Below are 20,667 nucleotides of genomic sequence, written 5' to 3'. Positions count from 1 at the left end.
AATGAAGAGGAGCCCCCACTCGCCACAACTAGAGAAAGCCTGTGTGCAGCAACGAAGACCCAACGCAGCCAACCACCGAAAAAAAAAACCCCAGACAAACAAAAATGCAATACTGTTTCATATCAAGCAGCATTAGGGAGGCAACACCATTATAAAAACTGGAGAATGTGAATATATTTTTGCGACTATTCACTTCAGAAACAAACAAAAAGCCAACACGAACAGCCATGCCAGTAATTAATAAAAAGAGTAAATAGGTTTCATGTTAACAGGCAAACAATTAAATTATTTGTTTCCTAGGGGCATGTAATGAGATTTTATCACATTCCCAGGAGAGAGACAAATAGATATTAAAAAGGTCTTTCCAATACCTGTATTGGCTGAGGCCAACAGCTAATTCAATAGATTCGATCAAAATCACCTCTTCTTTCACTGCTCCTGATTTATGACTTGGGCTGTAGTTAGTCATCACTCATTGCAGTTTGCTCTCCAGTGCTCATAAATTATGCCTCATAAATAAAAAGATACAATCAAGGAAATCATATCAATTCATCTACAACCTTGGAGTATATTTCCCCATGGCACTCACGCTAATGTGTTTTTAAAGGGTAGCTTGCCATGGGTTTTGAATATGTTCGAAGAGCAACATGCCAAAATGGGCTTTGCCAGAACTGTGGTTAAGGGAGACTCGACTAAAAAGAGAAGGCAATAAATCTGAAATGATATGATAAGATTTTTTAAAAAAAATTTTATGGACAGTCTGGTAGGCTGCAGTCGTAAAGGAATAACTTGCTGAAAAGCTTTGTGTAGCTATCTGTTTAACCATCTACCTATCTGATTTTCTCTCATTATCAAATGGACTTTTTTTCAGCATCGCTGTTTGCATGGTGCTTTGCTGGGTCCATTAATAGCTATGCTTTCACAGGTATGGTCCTTGCATTTCACGCTTCTTTAATCTAAAACACTTTGGGTCAGGCAAGATGGAACATGATTTTCATTGAAATCTGGGACCCAGGGGAAGAAGAGTACTGCACACCACTGTGTTCCTTTCTACTGGCGCTTTTGAAATTCAGAGATGTGAAGCTAGTAAAGAGATTACGAGACATTTTCCTTGCTAGAAATGGGTGTCTTCTGTCACTACTGCTCAGCACAGAGCCTTGCCCTTTGGAGGTGCTCCATAAATATGAACGGCTCTCTTCTGAAATATAAGGAGGGGAAGACTGGCTTCAGTGCTAGTGGGGAAAACTGAAACGAGCCTCCATCGGATGTGCGTAACGATACTGAAAATTTGGAATCCATCATACTCCTTTTTATTGCTTGTGTCTGCTCTCCCTGAGAGAAAACAGGAACCCAGTCCCATCCAGCTCTCATGGAGCATACATAAAAGCAGTTCATGGGTTTATTGAGCACTTCCACTTTTATAAGGATATGACATGTACTAATTTACTTCCTCCTCTCAACAATCCTGTGGGGCTGGTATTAGCATCATCACCAGTTTACACACAAGGAGAAAGAGGCCCAGAGAAGTTTATGCACCTTGGTAAGTGGTAGGGGTGGCCTTCTAAGACAGGTATGTGATGTAAAAGCCTGAACTCTCCACTTTTTTCTGTTGAAGGAGGACCTGGACATGTCTTCTAAGTGTTTGAGATCCTGCCCTACGGCTGTCATTGAGCCCTGCACGGACCGACTGTTTCTGCAGAGAACAGCCCCAAAGTGAGCTGGTGACAGTGACCACCAACATCATGGCATCCATACCTGTTTCCAAGTATCATGCTTTAAACAATATCGCATGCTATACGGAGGCAAATACTACTCAGATACTTTCCCTACTGCTCCAGACATGTGTAAATGCACTTAAATTCCACTATGTGAACTAAGGGCTTAATTATACCCTACTAACATAACATTGGAAATGTATCCTTTCTTCACAATTGGTTGCTAGAGTAGGCTAAGCTCACAATTATGATTAACATCTCTAGGAATAATAGTACAGTTAACTAGGTAAGATTATTCATCATCCATACTGATGGAGCCATTCTATGTGCCAGGCACTATTCTATGAGCTGGGGAAACAACAGTGAACGAGGCTGGAGTTAACACCCTGGTAGGGAGAGGCAGCCAATAAACACAAAACAAATAGGTGATGGTATGTGCTAGAAAGGAAATGACTTACTGTGTATAAACTATACAGTATATAGCAATGGAGTAGAGAATGGTTGAGTTGTCCAGGAAGTGCTCTCAGGAGGTGATAATCAAGCTGGGATACTAAGCACAAGAAGGAGGTCACCATATGAAGATCTGGCGGGAGAACATTCTGTGCAAAGGAAGAGCAAGTGCAAAGGCCCTGAGGCTGGAGTCTCAAAAAGTCTGGTGCAGCTGGACTTGGAGAGTAAGGGCCAGAGAGCAATGAGATGAGGACAGAGGTGGACACAAGTCAGACCATGAAAGACCTCACTAAGCCAGAGAGGAGTCTGCATTTAATGGGAGGCCAGGAAATGGTTCCCTGTAAGGGAGTGACTTAATCTGATTTATATTGTAGAGGGATAACCGGATGTTGACTAATTTCTATATATTTCTATCTTAACTTTTAATTTTATATGTGAGTGACACTGTCCTGGCCTTTAAATTAGCTTATCTAAAGTTCACAGCAATCCTACCAAGACAGGCTGGGACCTGGGACCCTTTGCTGCAGTGCTTGGACCTGGACAAATGTATCCTTGAGCAACAAAATACAAAAAAAAAAAAAAAAACTACAAGGGACTAAAAATAACGGCATGCATGCATGGTTGGGACAAATTATGGACAACAAGATACAAAATGACCAAAAAAAGCCAACTGCCATTTCTGAAGAGCCAGGAGCTAAAGCAGGGCCCTGCACATGCCCCCTGCACTCAACACCACCAAAGGTGGGGACAGACCACCTAAGTCACCCCTCTGACCCGACCTGTGGACACATGCCTAACCACACCCTATATAATGAAACAGCTGCCCCTGCCTTGGCGAGCAACTAAGGGAACCTGTTACTCGTTCTTGCGTCCCCCAACCCCAGCCCCTGCTGCCCCAGGGGCCCCAGTAAAGCCCTGCCTGAATTTCTTTTCTGGCCTCTGATCAATTTCTATTGATTAAGGAGGCCAAGAACCCTGGTCAGTAAAACTGCTTAGGTAGGTTGTTTCATTTCCAGTTTTGCAGGTAAGGAAACTGAGGCTTAGAGAGTAAATTACGGGCTGAGGACACAGAGCCAGTAAGTCCTGCAGCCCAGATTGCAACCTGAGTCAGTTTATCTTGGCAGAGTCAGGAGTTCCTGCTCCTGATGGGGGTGACTTGAGGACGCTGTGTTTCAGCAGAAGGATGATGGGATTTGGGGTCAGAAGGGCTGGACCCGGGTTCTGACTCTGCCTTTTTCTGACTGTGCACCTTGCTGGGTCATTCAGTTTCCTGATTATACGGAAAAAATAATATCTACCTAACAGGACTAATCCGAGATTTACATGCAATAAAGTTACTATAAATTTTGAGGAATGGGGTGGTGGATAAGTACATTTATAAATATTTTATCAAGATTTTAAAAGCTCCAGAGCTGTACACAAATGCAAGTTGAAGCAACCAGAGGGTGAATTTACGGACACAGGCTTTGGATCTTGAGTTTCTAGGTTCAAATTCGAGTTTTCCTGCTTACCAGAGGCATCCTCGGTCGGGTATGTTAACTAATCTCACAGTGCCTCGGATTGCTAAGAGTTATTATTCAGAATAATCCTGTCTCAAATGATTACTATCAGTTAATGCATGTAAAATTTTAACGTAGTCCTTAGCACACAGCAAGCACCAAATAGATAATGATGGTTATTATTATATTATTTGGGTGAAAAGTCAGGATATGACCCCTTGGAAGAGAAAGTGAGACTAAATAGCAATTCTGTAACTCACCTTTGGGTCCGTTTAGCTGTTATGTTTCAACAATAGATTTGAAAACCCTCACTGCATTCTAAGGTCAGCCCACATCTCTCTGTGTCTCTGTCTCTGGGTACTTCACTCTAGAACTCACAGGGTTAGAATCAATAAAAGCCTGGCTTTTCAGAATATTGCTCCTACACCAAAATTTGTTGATTAGATGGCATGCTCCATTTTACTTTATTATTAATTAAAATTTCTCCAAAGCACCCCAAAGTATGTAAAAAGAAAACTGTAGAGCAATTCAATGGATTCTTCAAAGTAAAGAATTTTGTTTCCAGTTTCTACTGCAAATATGCCTTTGAGAGAGAGCTGTACAGTTTCCTAGATGCTTATAGGCATCTTAGTAATGATCAGTTCCACTGACAGATAGATAAATCAATTTACAAGAGAAAATCTCGACCATCTTCTTCAAGATTTTCATTGAAGGCATCTGATTTACTTCAATATGTTAACATTTTTGTTATCACCTGTAGATTTGATTGCTTCATAGACACCAAGACATTTATTTGGAATTTAATGGAAATAAACCATTAGCCCAAGTACTTAAGTGAAATCCTCCTAAAGCCTTCAGAGTTACTTAGTGCCTTATCAATAATCATAGAGTAGCAAGCCAAAGCTTGGCAGGTGATCCTCTAGCCCAGAAAGGACTCTACTGCAAAAGGCATTGTCACAACTTCGGTGAGAGGCAGCGCCAATCTGGGGTACAGGGGATGTGTGGGTATTCTCCACTTGCCCCCAGATCCATTCCCTGCCCGTCTCTGCTCTGTAGCCCATGAAGCTGGCTCTGTGGACCGCTTGACAAAAGAAGGAGAAGTTTCTGTTTTCTCCTTCTCTCTTTGGCACTCCAGTTTAGCAAGAGGCTGTGTTACTTCTCTATGGGCACAGCTTCTACAGGGCAACCCCTCCCACTGGCTATAGCATTTACTGGGTTCCAGAAACAGGTTCTTCCCCTTGTCCCTTTAGGTCTAGAAGTAATAGCTTCTGGCTAAGGCTAGTCCCAGGATACGTTAAGGGTGAGTTACGGGTGACGGCAAAAGAAAACAAGCAATTGGAAGAAAGTCGCCAGTCTCAGAAATGTAGAATCAGACTATTAGAGTTGGAGGCAATCTTAGCCGTGGGAATGCGGGCAAGTTATTTTCCTGGGAAGAGAGTAGCAAGGACAAGAAAGGCTGAACTGCCTCATCGAAGGGGCATCACACCTTCAAAGCCAGTCATGCTCCTGGCTAGCGATGTTTACGTTATCACATTGTATTAATGACTGTTAGAGACATAAGAATTTTGTTAACCTGGCTCTTGTTCCTCTTGGAAGAAAGTACTTCCTTCTTTAATTTCGTGGGGGGGCTGAGGGGAGAGTGGGGAGGTGGTCCTGCTATGCAGCAGGCATCCTGCTAGACACGCATTTCTCAGTTCTCATAATACACCCATTGTTTTTAATCAGCAAGTGAGGCTATGAGAAATTAAGTATCTTGCCCAACCGTGTGATTTTCACTCCGTTTTTTCATCTGGAAAACAGAATGGCTGCGGGCATCGATTGGGAAAGAACATCAGGATTATTTCACAGCAGCATGGTTGCCGTGTGCAGTGTGCTGGGGCAGCTCTGGTTTCTGGTTGAAAGCATTTCCCATATACCCATGAAACCCTGACTGAAGGAGGGGGTCTTATGACCAGCCCTATTCAATCACAGTCCTTCGTGCTCTTGCTCACAGGAAGGTACACGGTGCTTGGATGTCAGTAAGAGTCCTACCCTTGGTTGACTTATGGATAGCGGGAGAGAGAAGTCCTCTTTCCATTCTGAGCTGGGAGGGTAATCATAATACTAACTGTTACTATTAAGCTGGTTGAATAGTTTCTATGTACCAGGTGCTGTCCTAAGCACATTCACATGTTGACACATTTCATCCCAAAGCAAGCCCAGGAGTGCAGTGGTGCTCCTATCCACATTTTAAAGACAAGGAAACTGGGACTTCCCTAGTGGTGCAGTGGTTATGAATCCGCCTGCCAATGCAGGGCACACAGGTTCGATCCCTGGTTCTGGAAAATCCCACATGCCATGGAGCAACTAAGTCCATGCACCACAACTACTGAGCCTATGCTCTACAGCCCATGAGCCACAACTACTGAAGCCTGCATGCCTAGAGCCCATGCTCTGCAATAAGAGAAGTCACAGCAATGAGAAGCCTGTGCACCACAACAAAGAGTAGCCCTCACTCGCTGCAACTAGAGAAAGCCTATTCACAGCAACGAAGACCCAATGCAGCCAAAAATAAATAAATAAATTTATATAAAAAAAAATAAAGACAAGAAAACCAAAGCACAGGGAAAGTTTGAATCATGCTGTGCTTGGATAGTGATTTTCTCTGATGCCTGGAGAGAGTCTGGTATAGAATGAAGCAGCACTGTTTACAATAGCCAGGTCATGGAAGCAACCTAAATGTCCACTGACTGATGAATCGATAAAGAAGATGTGGTACATATACACAATGGAATATTACTCAGCCATAAAAAGGAACAAAATTGAGTCATTTGTAGTGATGTGGGTGGACCTAGAGTCTGTCATACAGAGTAAAGTAAGTCAGAAAGAGAAAAACAAATACCATATATTAATGTATATATATGGAATCTAGAAAAAATGGTACCGATGAACCTAGCAGCAGAGCAGGAATAGAGACGCAGATGTAGAAAACAGACTTGTAGACATAGCGGGGAAGGAGAGGATGCGACAAATTGAGAGAGTAGCACTGACACATATATACACTACCATGTGTAAAACAGATGGCTAGTGGGAAGCTTCTGCATAGCACAGGCAGATCAGCTCCGTGCTTTGTGATGACCTAGAGGGGTGGGATGGGGAGGGTGGGAGGGAGGCTCAAGAGGGAGGGGATATATATACACACATAGCTGATTCACTTTGTTGTACAGCAGAAACTAACACAACATTGTAAAGCAATTATAATCCAATAAAGATGTAAAAAAAAAAAAAAATGAAGCCTAATCGAGGCATGCTGAAGTGAAGAGAGAAGAAACAAATCCAACAGCATCAAGTCCTACATCTCAGGCTCCAAGAGGGATGCTTGAGAGAGAGAGGAAAGTGTTTGCACCTTTTCCTTGGTTTCAAGGAGCTTCTTTAGTCCCTTTCCCAGACAGGCGAGCAGAAACAATTCTCTTGGGAAAGTTGGTTTACGGGAAAGTTGGTTTTCTATCACTTGTAGTGAAATAGTCCTGATGCTTTATTGATGATGTAGCTTTTCTCAAGGGCCTAAGTGGGACTCTTATGTAGTAAACTAGATAAATTAGGTTTTTATTTATTTATATTTATATTTTGTAATCTAATTCATTCAATAAGTTTATTAGTTAGTAAATAAATAGATAAATTAGGTTTAGAAACACTGCTACGGATGCTTCCACATACCCATTTTGGGGGCGGATAATGACACTACTATTAGAATTTGAAGCTGCTTTGAAGCTCCTCACTTGCTTTGATACAACTTCAAGCTACACACTATTAGAAAATCATATCACTGAGGGTCAGCATGTATTTTGTCAGGTTTTACAAATCATAGATGACCAAGGCCAATCAAGAGAAGTTAATGTTTGATGAGAATTTTTAAAAGCATAGGGTTGTAGCTGACCTCCACTTAGGCCCCTAGAATCTAGAACCGGAGGGAGCTTCTATTTCCAGGTGAGGAAAGGCTGGAGGAGGTTAATGCGCTCAGGGATCCAGAAATAGGGCTAAAGGACAAAAGCTGCTGGCCTTTCTGCTCCTCCTGTCTAGTCTGTCGCCCACACTGTGGTAGCCTTTCACGGGGGTTGGTGCAGAGAACATCTCTGCTGTTGTTCTTGACATCATCACACAGCTGCTTTTGGCAGGACCGGTGAGAAGCCCCTTGTCTGTCTCCCACAACCACTCCTTCATCCTCTCCTGCATGAATATCCAGACAGAACTGTTGGGACCAGGGTCAGTCTGTTAGGAAGTAGCAGGCTGTCGCCCTGGGTGGCTCCCGCAGCAGCGGCCCCAAGATCAGACCCACACTCAGGTGAGTCACGCATGGGGTTTCCTCCAAGGCTGACTTGTCGTGTCTCAGACATCCAGCCACGGGGCCCCAGAAGTCTTCAAAGACCCTGGGTGTGCGTGGGTGCTTACCGAAAAAAATCTGTCAAAGTGGGGAAGTTTCAGTAAAACTAATTAAGTCACTGACAGCAGGATTCAACGAAAGGCGGGGCGATAGCGGCCGAGCAAATCCGTGGTGAGTCATCGCCTTAAGTGAGAGGCTGAATATGAATGCGCAATTACTGAGAACTGCTCAGCGGCCTCGGCTCTCTCCCTGCAGGTCAAAACTGAAGCTTCTTATAAAAGTAGACACACACCCAGGTCCCTCTCTGAAGCCTGCAGAGAGACTACGGTCTTAATTTGCTTACTGAACAATTAAGAACTTCCCCACATAGAATGTGGAGCTTTATTTCATATATATTGGTACATCCCAATTTTGAAAGGGTTGATGATAGAAATGAGTATTGTCTGTGAGAAAAAACATCCTGCTGGATGTGTAAGTATTCTGTAGCACAGTAAGCCTGTAGTCCTCATTTAAGGCAAAGGTCTGTGCACTGGAAGAATTTCATTTAGTAAAGATGCATCTCATCTATGTATGAATCACACACTTATAGAGTTGTTTGAAAATTAGGTTTTGGTAAACGAAATTGTATGAGAAATTCAAGAATGTTTGTCCTTGGATGAGACCCTGCACCCCTGTGCAAAGCCAACCCGTTCAGCCCTTTGAAATAGTTTTAGAAAAATTCCAGATTTTTATGATTTGTATTTCTCATCTTTCCTTGCTTTATGAAAGCGGAACCTTCAGAATCCCAGAATTCTGGAAGCTGTGTTGAAATGAATCAAACTAGAAAGTTCCCATTTTAAATGATTATGATGTTACTCTTTCCACCAAAACCCAGGCCTCCCGAGGGAGAAACAATAACAACAAAAACCAAACCAAACCAAATCCAGGAGGGAGGGTAAAAGAAATTATCTGATTAATTGAAAGCATGAGCTTAGCAGGTAAATATTCTTTCTACCTTTCCAGCTTCACACCAAAACAATAAATACAACTCTGATTCAGGAAAGCCACGGACAGACCAAGCTAATATACTGGTCATCAATTACCATCATGTAAACTAGGCACTCACGGGGAGCTGGCTTCACTTACTTAGGCAACGCGTTTACGATGGTTTAGGACTGTGACTCTCAACCCTGGCTGTACATTAGAATCACCCTGGGACCTTTTGAAATGCACTGATGCCTGGATCCAGCCCAGAAGCAGAACTCCAGGGGCATGGTGCCTTGGCATCTGGAATGTTGTTAACGTTCCCCAGGTGATTCTAATGTGCAGTCAGGGCTGAGCACCACTGATTTAGGAAATCAGCTCCTGAAAATCAGGCTTAAGTAGCATAGCCACATCGCTGTACCCTCCGGGGCAGTATTTCTCAAGAAAATGTGTTGCAGACCATGTAAGCTGCTGGTGAAAAATACAGATTTCTGGGAATTCCCACCCCACTCCTCTGCATCTGCATTTTGAGTGCGCTCTTTGGGCAAACTTTCTGTACTGTAAACACTGAGAGCTACTACCTTCAGGATGTTCAATTTCGAGGTATTACTGAAAACTTAGAAGATGCCTATAAAGTCACACAGCTTTTGCCCACCTTCAAGCACGCCGGTTCCCATACTGGTTGTTGTAAGGTGACAGCTGCTGGTCCTTGCCTCCAAGATCTTCTGTAGCAAATGATTCTCCCCTCGCTCAGTATGAGTCTCTTTCTCCAGGTATTTCTTTTTTTTTTTTTCTCTCATTGGTGTCTCTCCAGGTATTTCTTGACCCTCCTGTTCATCAGAATTTATCCACGCTGTATTCTCTTCCCCAGAGCTCTGTGACTGGTCATCAGATCGATGAATTAACTTGGACTAGGTGCAACCGAGCAGAACCCTGCAGCCCCCTCCCCTGCACTCCAAGTACAAAACCAAGCAGTTAATGATTAGGACAATAGAGTCAAAGACCCAGTGTCCGATGAACATTCCTGAGCCATTTTTTAGATACTATAACTGCCACCAGAGGAGGAAAGGTAATCGTATGACAATCAGACTGTAGCCATGACATATGCTGCTCTAACTTGAGCCGTGCTGAGTCTATGACTAGCACAAGTCCAAGAACTGGCCTCAGGAGAATGGAATTAACATTATTGCTCCTAAGAGTCTATATCCTTGTGGGCATCAAAGTAACTGTAACTTGCTCTACCCGTATATGTAAGGTGGCAACTAAAATTGTCACCAAAGAGATGCTGTAGACACGTGTTGACATTTTCCACCCTGAGAATATGGCGCTCTATGTCAGCATGAAGAAATTATAGGAGATAGACCTTCACCCCCATCCCACAGAAATGGAATGATGTTTTGACAAGTGGGGATTTGTAAGCAGCTCTTTGCAGGAAAACGCCCTCAGCAGGAAGCCCTTTTACTTGTTGCTTTAGCAAAGCTATAGTGTAACTTTTAAACCAGGCACACCCGCCCACGCCTCCCCCCATGCCCTACTCATCCCCAGTCCAAGCACACTTTACAAATCTTTTAATCACACAATACCTAGCCTAACTTGTGGTTCTTTCCATAAATCAAAGTAGAAATGAATAAGTAGTTAGATGACCAGACCTCTTCCCTAGCTTCCCCTTCAGTAATCTCCCGAACAAACTGTGTGACCAAAACTGTGTGAACAAGAGAAGAGCTAGAGGAAGATCACAAGCCTGCAGAAGTGGGGAGCGGTGACGATGACGACTCAGACTCCCTACGTCACCGATTAACTGAGATTACTTCTCTGTTTCCTTTTCAAAGTTTTCACGGCCAAGCAGAATCTTCGGAGGCGGTTTTTCGGGGATGCGGAGTCCACCATCTCCCCAGATCGTCAGCATTCTGATTAAAGGCACCTTTCCTTGTTACTGACATTTATATGTAATTGATTTTGTAAGTGGTGAACAGCAGGACCCCACACTCGATAACACAGGGAATGTTTGGAAGCTACCTTCAACGATTGAACTCAAAACCAGAGGTGAATACAATGACATAGGGCCAGGTAGGGGAGGGACGTCTGACACCCTCTAGGCACACCAGGTGGATGGCCACCTACCAGACCACAGGTCATCACCACACTTGCGATGAAAAGGTTTCCCTCTCTGGGCAGCTTCTCAGTTCTTTGTTTTCATCCTCTACAAATACATGCATTATCTCAAAAATCCAGTCCTCTGCAGCAGGGTCAAATCACTGACATGCTGAGTGAACCCATGAGTCTAGGACAAAAATGGTGTTTTCTGAAAAGCAACTTGCAGACAAAGTAACCCTCAGACAGGTTTGAGAGCAATTCAAATTCATCTCAAAGACAAAATGTTCTTTTGTTAAAGGGAAATCAATTCTTTTAGTACATTACTTCCTAAATGACTTCTATAAGATAATTTGGGATCTATAAAGATTCAGCATTTGCACAGGCTAAATAAATCCAATATTTTAGCTCATTTATTTTGGCATTTAATCTATATTTTTCAAAATATTTCCTGTAAGAACTGGGTTTTTGGGCTAATAGGCTAGATTTTTTTTTTCTCCTGCTCTCTATCCTTTTTATGTTGTAACAACATGGGATTAGCTAGTAAATGCAAATTTGAGATCAGTCTGTTATGAAAACCAAATTAAATAATTTCATTTGAGTGAAGTGAGTGTGGAGGAGGAGCCTGACACAGTGCTGACAGTAACAGTTACAAAAGAGACAGCAGAGCCTGAGGTCCTTAACTTGCCTCCCGTTTGAAATGTGAGTCTCTTGGTACCTGCTTGTCCTTAGCTTCTGGTGAGTGGATGGCTGTTAGCATCACTGACACCATATTGGATTCAAACATTTCCTCCCGTCCTTCTATTGACCCTCTCCAGGACTGTGCTGTCTCTGTCATCAAGGGCACTGTAGTTAATAGATATTGTTTAATAATCATTAGGACCAGCTGGTCTCTATGCTCTGTTAGTCCCCAAACAATGATGAAGACCTTTGCTGACATAGTCGCAGCAACCACAAAACGAGTTACCCATTCATAAATCTTAGCTTAGGAATGCACATCCTGTTTCCAAGCATGTCCCCCTACCCTCGGTTAACTGTAAAACTCTCCCATTGGTCCCTTAGTGATGCTTCTGGATCCTTGTCTGCCCAATCCCACCCTGTTCATCAGTATAATTAACTGATCCGTCGATTATATGGACTTGCCTCCCACATTTTTTGATCTCAAGATACCTTCTCAGTTCGGTGGGCGCTTTTCATTCCCTCCATCCTCCAACAGTGAGAAAACTGACAGAGCTAAGACACATGCTAGCAGTTTACCATTCCTTAGAAAAGTTAGATAAGACTTTACAGATGATGTGGCCAGTAGTTTAATCCAATGACACAACATGATGCCAAAGAAGCTATAATCAACTGCTTTGCTTTCAGTATCCATAGGTCACACAGTTTTGTCTAATTAGGAGCCAAATATTTCATGCTGATTCCATTCAGCTCTTTTACAAAGGTGCACTTTTATTCATAAAGAAGACTAGATAATAAATAGAAGGTCTTTGATAACTTGACACTTTTCTGTAAAGATATTGATAAAGAACAAAAGGATAGCCACATAGGTTCTGGCTGTGTCGAACAGTATTCTGTTTCCAACTATGGCATCAATAGATATCTTGTTCCTTCATCACATAAGCCACAATCTTTACCCTAAACCCTTGGGACCTGATGTGTTTCTGAATAATTTGTTGTTTTGTTAGATTTTGGAAAGTTAAAATGCACATACTGTACATTTTGTAATAGCCCCAGAATGCTCTTGTAATAAAACATAATACTTCTGTAGCAAAATATATAAATATTCATATTAAATGGGATAAATAAATGCTGTAAATAGTTTCAAGTTTGTTTAGATTGGGTTTTCCTGCAAAATTCGTTGTGCCAAACCTAGATAAAAACTTGTTTTTAAGAGATTTTTAGATCTGGAATTATAAACAAGGGAATATGCATTAATATCTATGTATTTCTCCAAAACATTCAAGAATCAATTTATATTTTCAAGTCTTACTAACTTCATTGGGAAATTTGTCCCGTATATTACTGGCCTAAAACCTACTCCTTTCACACTTACAATGTTACCTCTAATCATTGTCCTCATTGATTTGCTCACCATACTCCTGGTGACTCTGTGACCTTATTATTTCTGGTTATGGTAAGCATTTCAAGGCTCAGGTTCCTCTTTTAGAAAACTGCACTTGGTCTTGTGCCTGACACGTGGTGCTTGCATCATTCAGGAAGCGTCCTTTGAAACTGCAAGCAAGAGAACCTGTTCTGACTTAAGCAAAAGGGAATTTATTGTGAGTACAGTCAGCCCTCCTTAACCATGACTTCTGTATCTGTAGATTCAACCAACTGTGGATCAAAAATATTTGGGAAAAAAATTCCAGAAAGTTCAAAAAGCAAAACTAGAATTTGCCGCGAGCCTGCAAATATTGACATAGCATTTACATTGTATTTACAATTATTTACATGGCACTTACATTGTATTAGGTATTATAAATAATCCAGAGATGAATTAAAGTATAGGGGAAGATGTGTATGGTTATATGCAAATACTATGCCATTTTATACAAAGCACTTGAGCATCTGAGGATCTTGGTATCTGCAAGGGTCCTGGAACCAATCTCCCTCCAGATACCAAGGGACAACTATATATGTAATTAATGAAAGGGACTTCCCTGGCAGTCCAGTGGCTAAGGCTCCGCACTGCCCACGCAGGGAGCCCGGGTTCGATCCCTGGTCAGGGAACTAGATCCCACATGTTGCAACTAAGAGTTCACATGCTGCAACTAAAAGATCCCACGTGCTGCAACGAAGACACGGTGCAGCCAAATAAACAAGCAAATAAATAAACAAATAAGTAAATATTAAAAAAAAAAAAAAAGAACAGTTGAATAACCTGACTTGGAAAGAGCAAGGATAAGAAAAGCTTTTGGATTGAAGTTAGAGATATTTTATCAGAACTTAGCTCCACCTTTTAAAATTCTGAGTCACTCTGCTGAAGATCAAGCCCCAGGCAAGTGTGAGGGGCTGAGCACCCGCTCGGGTGCCCACCACTTGGCTAGGTGACAGCCTGGCGCATTGATTGACACTCCCACCAAGCCTGAGCGTGGGGTGGGGGAATCATTCAACTGGGGCTGCTTGTTACAGGAAAACTGCAAATGCCCTCTGACGGCAAAACAAAACAAACCTAACAGTAGTCTTCTATTGATTTCAAAATGCCTTCAGAATATTTTTCTTAATTCCTGACATTTTAGGGTTATGCAAAGTTCTCTTTTTTAGGCTGTCCTGCTACCAAACTTACTTCATGCCCACACACAGCTTAGTTGTTTTCCTCTAGATTTTTCTCAGCAGTCTATATCTTTCTTGAGCACAGTGGCTGGAGATGCTTGCCCATGAGATTTTATTTTCTCTTGGTACAATTCATGAGTTATTTTCAAAGTGATCTTTTCACAAGAAGTATTTCCGGTCAAGGCAACAGTGACAGAGGGAAGCTTAGCGGTAGAAATCACTTCATTAATAAGAAATTCAAGTATTTCACCTGAAACCTACATAGGAATAACAAGCATATATCACATGGATCAAGAACCAGGAAAATGAAGGCGGCAAATGAATATGGCCTTTCCTCCCTCATTTACTGCTTAAATTTTTTTTACAGAGTATTATAAAACTACTTAAGCCCTATGTTTCTTTAAGCGGCTTTTTAGATTGCAAGCAGTTTTTCCAGGCAGGCGCTGATGTGTGCCCACCATCTCAGTGTGAGTTGTTGATAACACACATTTCTTACCTGGTACTCATACTCTGTGAAAGGCAGTAGTTCAACATCTATAAAAGAGCTTGAGCTTCCGTTATAGGTTAACACTGGATTTGATTTTCCAGGCTGAGTTGCTATTTGTCTTCTGTACAATTCATAATACAAAACTTTTCCGTTTGGCTGGAGTGGTCCTGTCCACAGAAGGGAAATCGTGGGCTGGAAACCCCCTGGAGCCATCTGTACGTCTAGATGAGGAGGGGGCTGCTTCTGAGGTGCAACCTCAGGGGTCTGTATGGATGTCCAGTCACTTGACGCACATCCGAGCCTGGTGCAGGCTTGGATTCGAACTTCATACCTTCAGGACACAAGACAGAAATGACCCATTATTGGCAAAACCGATTTTCTTGGAAAGAATCTTTAAAAGACCAAGTGTTTTCTGAAAAAAAGACAGATACATTTATATTTATTATTATCTGCAATGAATCCTTTTCAAGGACAACAAAGTCATGTTTCCTTGGAAATTTTAGAACATTTTCAAGCCTCCTGGCTTTCCAAACTAAAGCAAAGATGCTCACCTGTCTGGAAAGGGTGGCTATGATTCTTCCCTAAACAGGGATGTATAGAATCAATACACTTTCAAGATGCCCTCCAGCAGGAAAATTCTGGTTCTCTGTAGACTTCCTTAACACAGTGAGGAAGAATACAGCTTTGAATGAGTTTTCAGCAGCCCGAGGCTCCGCCCCACTTTGCAGCTGGAGCTAAATGATTCCCCAGGAACGTTTCCAGGTCAGGAAGGAACATCATGGAGTTAAGGTCTCCGTAGTAATAAATCCCCTCACCTGATACCTGAGGTCTTAAAACAGGCTCCCTTACACCACATGGAGACCTTTTGGGGCCAAAGTTAACCCAGTTACACACCAGATTATCAATCATGGAGACACCTTATCACCATCTAGTTAAACTCAACCAATCAATTATGTTTTGCTTCATAGCTGGTCTCCTGCCACTGGGAAAGGTCTATTTGCATAGCAGGGACTTTCCCCGTCCAACAAAAGGGGCTTTTGTTAATCTTAAGTGCCTATGGCTGTGAATAAGCCCTTTCCCCCTCTTTTCCATGCCTCACTGATTTTATGACACCCCTAGTTTCCCCTCAAGCCCCAGTCACCTTCCTTTCTCCCTTTATGTCTTCTGCTTCTGGCGTTTTCCTCTTCTACTTTCTTCTTTCTCTCTTCTAGATAATCACTGCCTTCTGTTCACTTGCTTTCTTTTTGTTCCCCTTCCCCTCTTGTTAATTACACTTCTCTCTCCCTTCAGAGAGTTTCCCAGCTCCCTCCTTCTGTCCCCATCCCCCAACCCCACCACGATGGGCTGACAGTTTACTGGTGAACAAATCCACAGCTGTGAACGGCAGATCTGCCTTCTAAGCGGTTCTGAGAAGTCAGGTTTGATTTTCTGCATACGCATTATTTGTTTTCTGGGTTATCTCTGGTGGTTTTACAATTCTGGGTCAGATTCCTTCTGCTTCTTAGGGTATTCCCAGGACCCTTCTTCCTACTGAGCAGATGGGGGTACCCCAAGGAGGACACACTAATTTGCAGTATTCTGTAAATATTAATCTGCTGGAAACCCCCCAAATGACATAAATCCCAACTTCATATAGAAGTGATATTCTGGTTTTATTTTTGTGTGTGTGATTTGATGTTTTTATTGTTTATACTTTATATAAAGTTATTATAAAATATTGGCTATATTCCTTGTGCTGTGTATTACATCCATATGGCTTATTTATTTCATACCTAGTAGTTTACACTTCTTGATCCCCTTCACCTATCTTGCCCTTCTCCCACCCCTCCTGCCATTGGTGTTACCAATGTTACTAATGTGTTACCAATGAGGTAACACTAATACAGAGCTTGTTCTCTGTATCTGTTTCTGTTTTGTTATATTTATTCATTTGTTTTATTTTTCCGATTCCACATATAAGTGAATACTTACAGTATTTGTCTTTGTCTAATTTCACTAAGCATAATAGCCTCCAGGTCTACCCATATTGTTGCAAATGACAAAATTTTCATTCTTATTTATGGGTGAGTAATATTCTTTTGATATTCTAAGCTATTAATGTCACTTACATCTTCAGCTGGAGTGGATAGTGAAGAGACATGTCTCATTGCCTTAAATCTCACAGCTAAGTTTCTCAGAAAAATCAGACTATTTTTCCAGCCTGGGAAAAGTGCCCCTCTCACATCCAGAAACTTTTTTTCCCTAGAAATCTTTTTGAACAAGAGTTTCAAAAGGGAGCAAGTTGATGTGATCTTTAAAACGTGCAGGTACCAGTCAGGTAAAGAGGAAGCCAGGATAAAATGTACAGCTCTGTGGCTAACGTGGACCTTTTTTATGCCCTGCATCATAGTAAGATAAAAGCCAACTCACACAGCATGTGGATAAGCTGTGGAAGATACCTGTGGAAGTTTTAATTAGTGTTTAATATTTAATGCGACCCTAAATAATTGTCACGAGGAGATGCATAAGACTGCAAATGTTTCATTTCAACAGCCCTATATATCAGAGATAATTATAAGAGAGATCTAATCTACACATCAGTAGATTACAATAATAGCTGAATTTTACCAATGGTGGTTGGAAATCAACACTCTCAGCCTTTAATTTTTTTTAAGTGGTTCTGTTCATTTAAGCATAAAATGTCTTTTATTACTCTTTTCTCTGGGGATGTATGTCAGTTAAAATGTGATGGGGAAAACACCCAAGCAATTCTTTAAGCTATGGGAAGAGGGCTGGTGGTCAGATTCCTTTGTGTGGAGAGTAACACACACCCTTGCTCATCCGAGAGCTCAGAGGGGACCACTGAGAAAACAGGAGATGGCAAAGTGGCACCGTCCTGAGAAAATATGATATCAGAGTGACCCTTAGGGGCTGGAGAAATAGTCAAAGGAGTTTCATTATTCCTGGAAGACGTGCTAGATTCAATAAGGAGGGCTCTGCCCAGAACACATTTTGGATCAGTCCAACTCTGGCTGGCAACAGCTCTCATTGACTGGCACTTTTTTCATTCTTTAATACCTCCTTTCCTCATAGCCTAGTTCAGATAACCCCACTGGGGTTCTCAGAACCGTCCAGGGGCTGGCATGTTTCTGGGAGGGGGGCTGGGGGGAGTCCAGACTCAGGGAAGTGGGCCTATCTCTTCTATACCTGGTTCCAGACATTGTGATGGATTGCAAACATGTCTAAAAAATGGACTCTCAAAATGTCACCCGCAAGAATTCCGCCCTCCAGAAGTAACGCGAGCAGGTTTGGACTGGGTGAGGATGTGGTTCGTCCACCTGGGTGGTTACAGGGGTGGGGGTTGGGTCGGGACATCACGCATTTTGCTCTTAGACCCTCCACTGGGACTGACCCAGGGCTCGCACAATATGAGGGGGAACCCAGAGTCAGCTACCTACCTGTGAAATGGCTTCAGCTGGTCTACTGTGAACGACTGCGTACCGGGAGAATCACGAGTTGTGTTTATGTGCAGGATTTTTGTTTCCCTTTCAAACAGCTCACGGATGAAGAGGGTATAGTTGATGATGTGACCGTTTGTCCTTACTGGGGGGTCCCAGGTCACTAAGATCTCCTGAGGGCCCTTGGCCAGCAATTTTGGAGGCTCCATCCCTGAAGGTGCCGAGGGGCTGGTTCGCTCTTTGACCAGTGGACTCAAAACACCCCCTTGGCTGTTGTTGGCCATCACCGTGTAGCCATACTCCACACCCGGGGTGAGAGTAAAGTCACGATAGCGAGTTTCCAGGCCCGTATAGACAATGGTTCCATCCCGCCTAAGTTCGTAACTTCTGATCTGGCCATTTGGGGTTCTTGGCGCTTTCCAGGTGACTTCTATGGATTCTGAACCTGTGACTTGCAGTTCGGGAGGGTGCATGTTCTGTGGGGGGGCCTCCATTGTCCAGACAGACTCTGCCACGCTAGCCGTGCAGCCTCCACTGGTGCAGGCCACCAGGGAGAAATTATACTGCGTATGAGGCTGCAGGTGGGAAACCAGCAGGGACAGGTTCTGCCCAGCAAGGTACTCCTTACCATCCAACCTGAGTAAATACTGAGTGATCTCTCCATTTTGAATTGACGGCGGGGACCAAGATACATTTATTTGAGTGGCGCTGATGGTCCAAAGCGCTGGAGGGCTGACCCCTGCAGGGGCAGCCTCGAGGGTTGTGACGCTGGTGGGTGTGCTGGTGGAGCAGCCCCCACGGGTGCAGGCTGTGACTGCGTACCTGTACGTGGAAAAAGGAAGCAGCTCTTCATCCGTATAATTGAAAGTCCCAGCATCAAAGCTGAAAGGATAGAGCACTTCGTTCCTTTGAAGCCTATAGGACTGGATGAGGCCATTAGGCTGTTCTGGTGGGATCCAGGAAATCAGCAGTTTGGGGGGGTCCACAGATACCTGGGCTGTCTCGGGTGGAGGGAGGCCTTCTGGAGGTGCCTGCCTGGTCCTGACCGCACTCCAAGAGCTGCGGGTATGGCCTGCTGAATTCCAAGTGCGGATTTTATATTCACACTGCCTCCACGGCTGCAGACCTGTGTCATTATACATAAATGTATTCCTTTCGGTATTATATTCTGTGAAAACAATTTTCTCATCTGCCTGGACTGTCTGATTCCCCCAAGCTTCTCCCTCGAAGCACCTGCGAATCACTTCATAGCGAATTATCTTCCCGTGTGGGTTGACGGGCTCCGCCCAGCTCAGCTCCACGCTGGTGGACCCCACAGACCGGATGGTGGGAGCCAGCTGGGAGTGGGGGGCGGCTTCCTCCGTCCACAGAGGCTGGGGCGCGGAGTGTGCACAGCCCGCCCTGGTGCAGGCCTCCAGGGTCAGCGTGTAGAGCGTGAAGGGGTCCAGGCGTCGGAAGAGAAACTGACGGTTCAGGCCAGCGTACTCCAGGACACCGTCACTGAAGACATTGTACGTCTGCAGGAAGATGGGAAACAAAGCATGTGATTTCTTGGTGTTGCTATTTCGTTCCTTTTAACCCCTTCTGCCCTCTATTCCTCCTCTTGATGATCCTAACCCAGAAGAAGCGTGTTTTTTTTTTTTTTAAGATTATTATGATTATTATTTTTTGATGTGGACCATTTTTAAAGTCTTTATTGAATTTGTTACAATATTGCTTCTGTTTTATGTTTTGGTTTCTTCGCCATGAGGCATGTGGGATCTTAGCTCCCCAACCAGGGATCCAACCCACACCCCCTGCATTGGAAGGTGAAGTCCCAACCACTGGACTGCCAGGGAAGTCCCCTGGAGAAGCATTCTGATATTAATTTTTGGAATATGATCTTTGCTTTTTTTTTTAAGGTTGGATATCAGGTAAGCATATATCTAAAACTAATTCTTTGACTTAAAGAGGGCTCATGGGATTTCCTTCTATTTTTTTTTTTTTTAGAAGTGGGGAATAGTATTCAAATTTCCTCTTTTATAAATATTAAGTGCTACTCCATCCTGAGTAGGCTAAATAGGGCCTATCCACACTGTCTATCTCCCACAGCATTTACTGGGAAATGGAATTATAATGCTTAATCATTTGTCCTGGGCTGCCAGGGTGGAAAATGTGTGTGTCTCTGTGTGGGCACACATGCATGTACATATGTACATATATACGTTATACATGTATACAAAAATGTACATACAAACTGATGACCAGAAGATGGGAAAACCATCCTGTTTTCTGTGCCAGCTGTGGAAGAACTGATGGCTTCTTTGGAGCAAAGTATGCTTTTGTTCTGGGGAAAACCATCCAAATGCTTACAATACAAATATAGAGCACGTTTCTGTCCCATACTATTCAC

General features: G+C 43.0%; 1 protein-coding gene across 1 annotated transcript in view; it reads right to left on the bottom strand.

Annotated features, from left to right (window-relative positions):
• The window catches only part of USH2A (usherin), a 758,076-nt gene that overhangs the window by 48,033 nt on the left and 689,376 nt on the right, over positions 1–20,667 (bottom strand). Inside the window, exons 63-64 of the mRNA XM_057727708.1 lie at positions 18,276–19,792; positions 14,848–15,169 (exon numbers count right to left, since the gene is read on the bottom strand). Of these exons, the coding sequence (XP_057583691.1) occupies positions 14,848–15,169; positions 18,276–19,792 (1,839 nt within the window). The remainder of the gene's footprint in view (positions 1–14,847; positions 15,170–18,275; positions 19,793–20,667) is intronic.

This window comes from Hippopotamus amphibius, chromosome 3 (assembly GCF_030028045.1).
Source record: "Hippopotamus amphibius kiboko isolate mHipAmp2 chromosome 3, mHipAmp2.hap2, whole genome shotgun sequence".
NCBI lineage: Eukaryota > Metazoa > Chordata > Mammalia > Artiodactyla > Hippopotamidae > Hippopotamus > Hippopotamus amphibius.
Note: the sequence above shows the minus strand (reverse complement) of the source record. Positions and strands in the feature narration are given on the sequence as shown.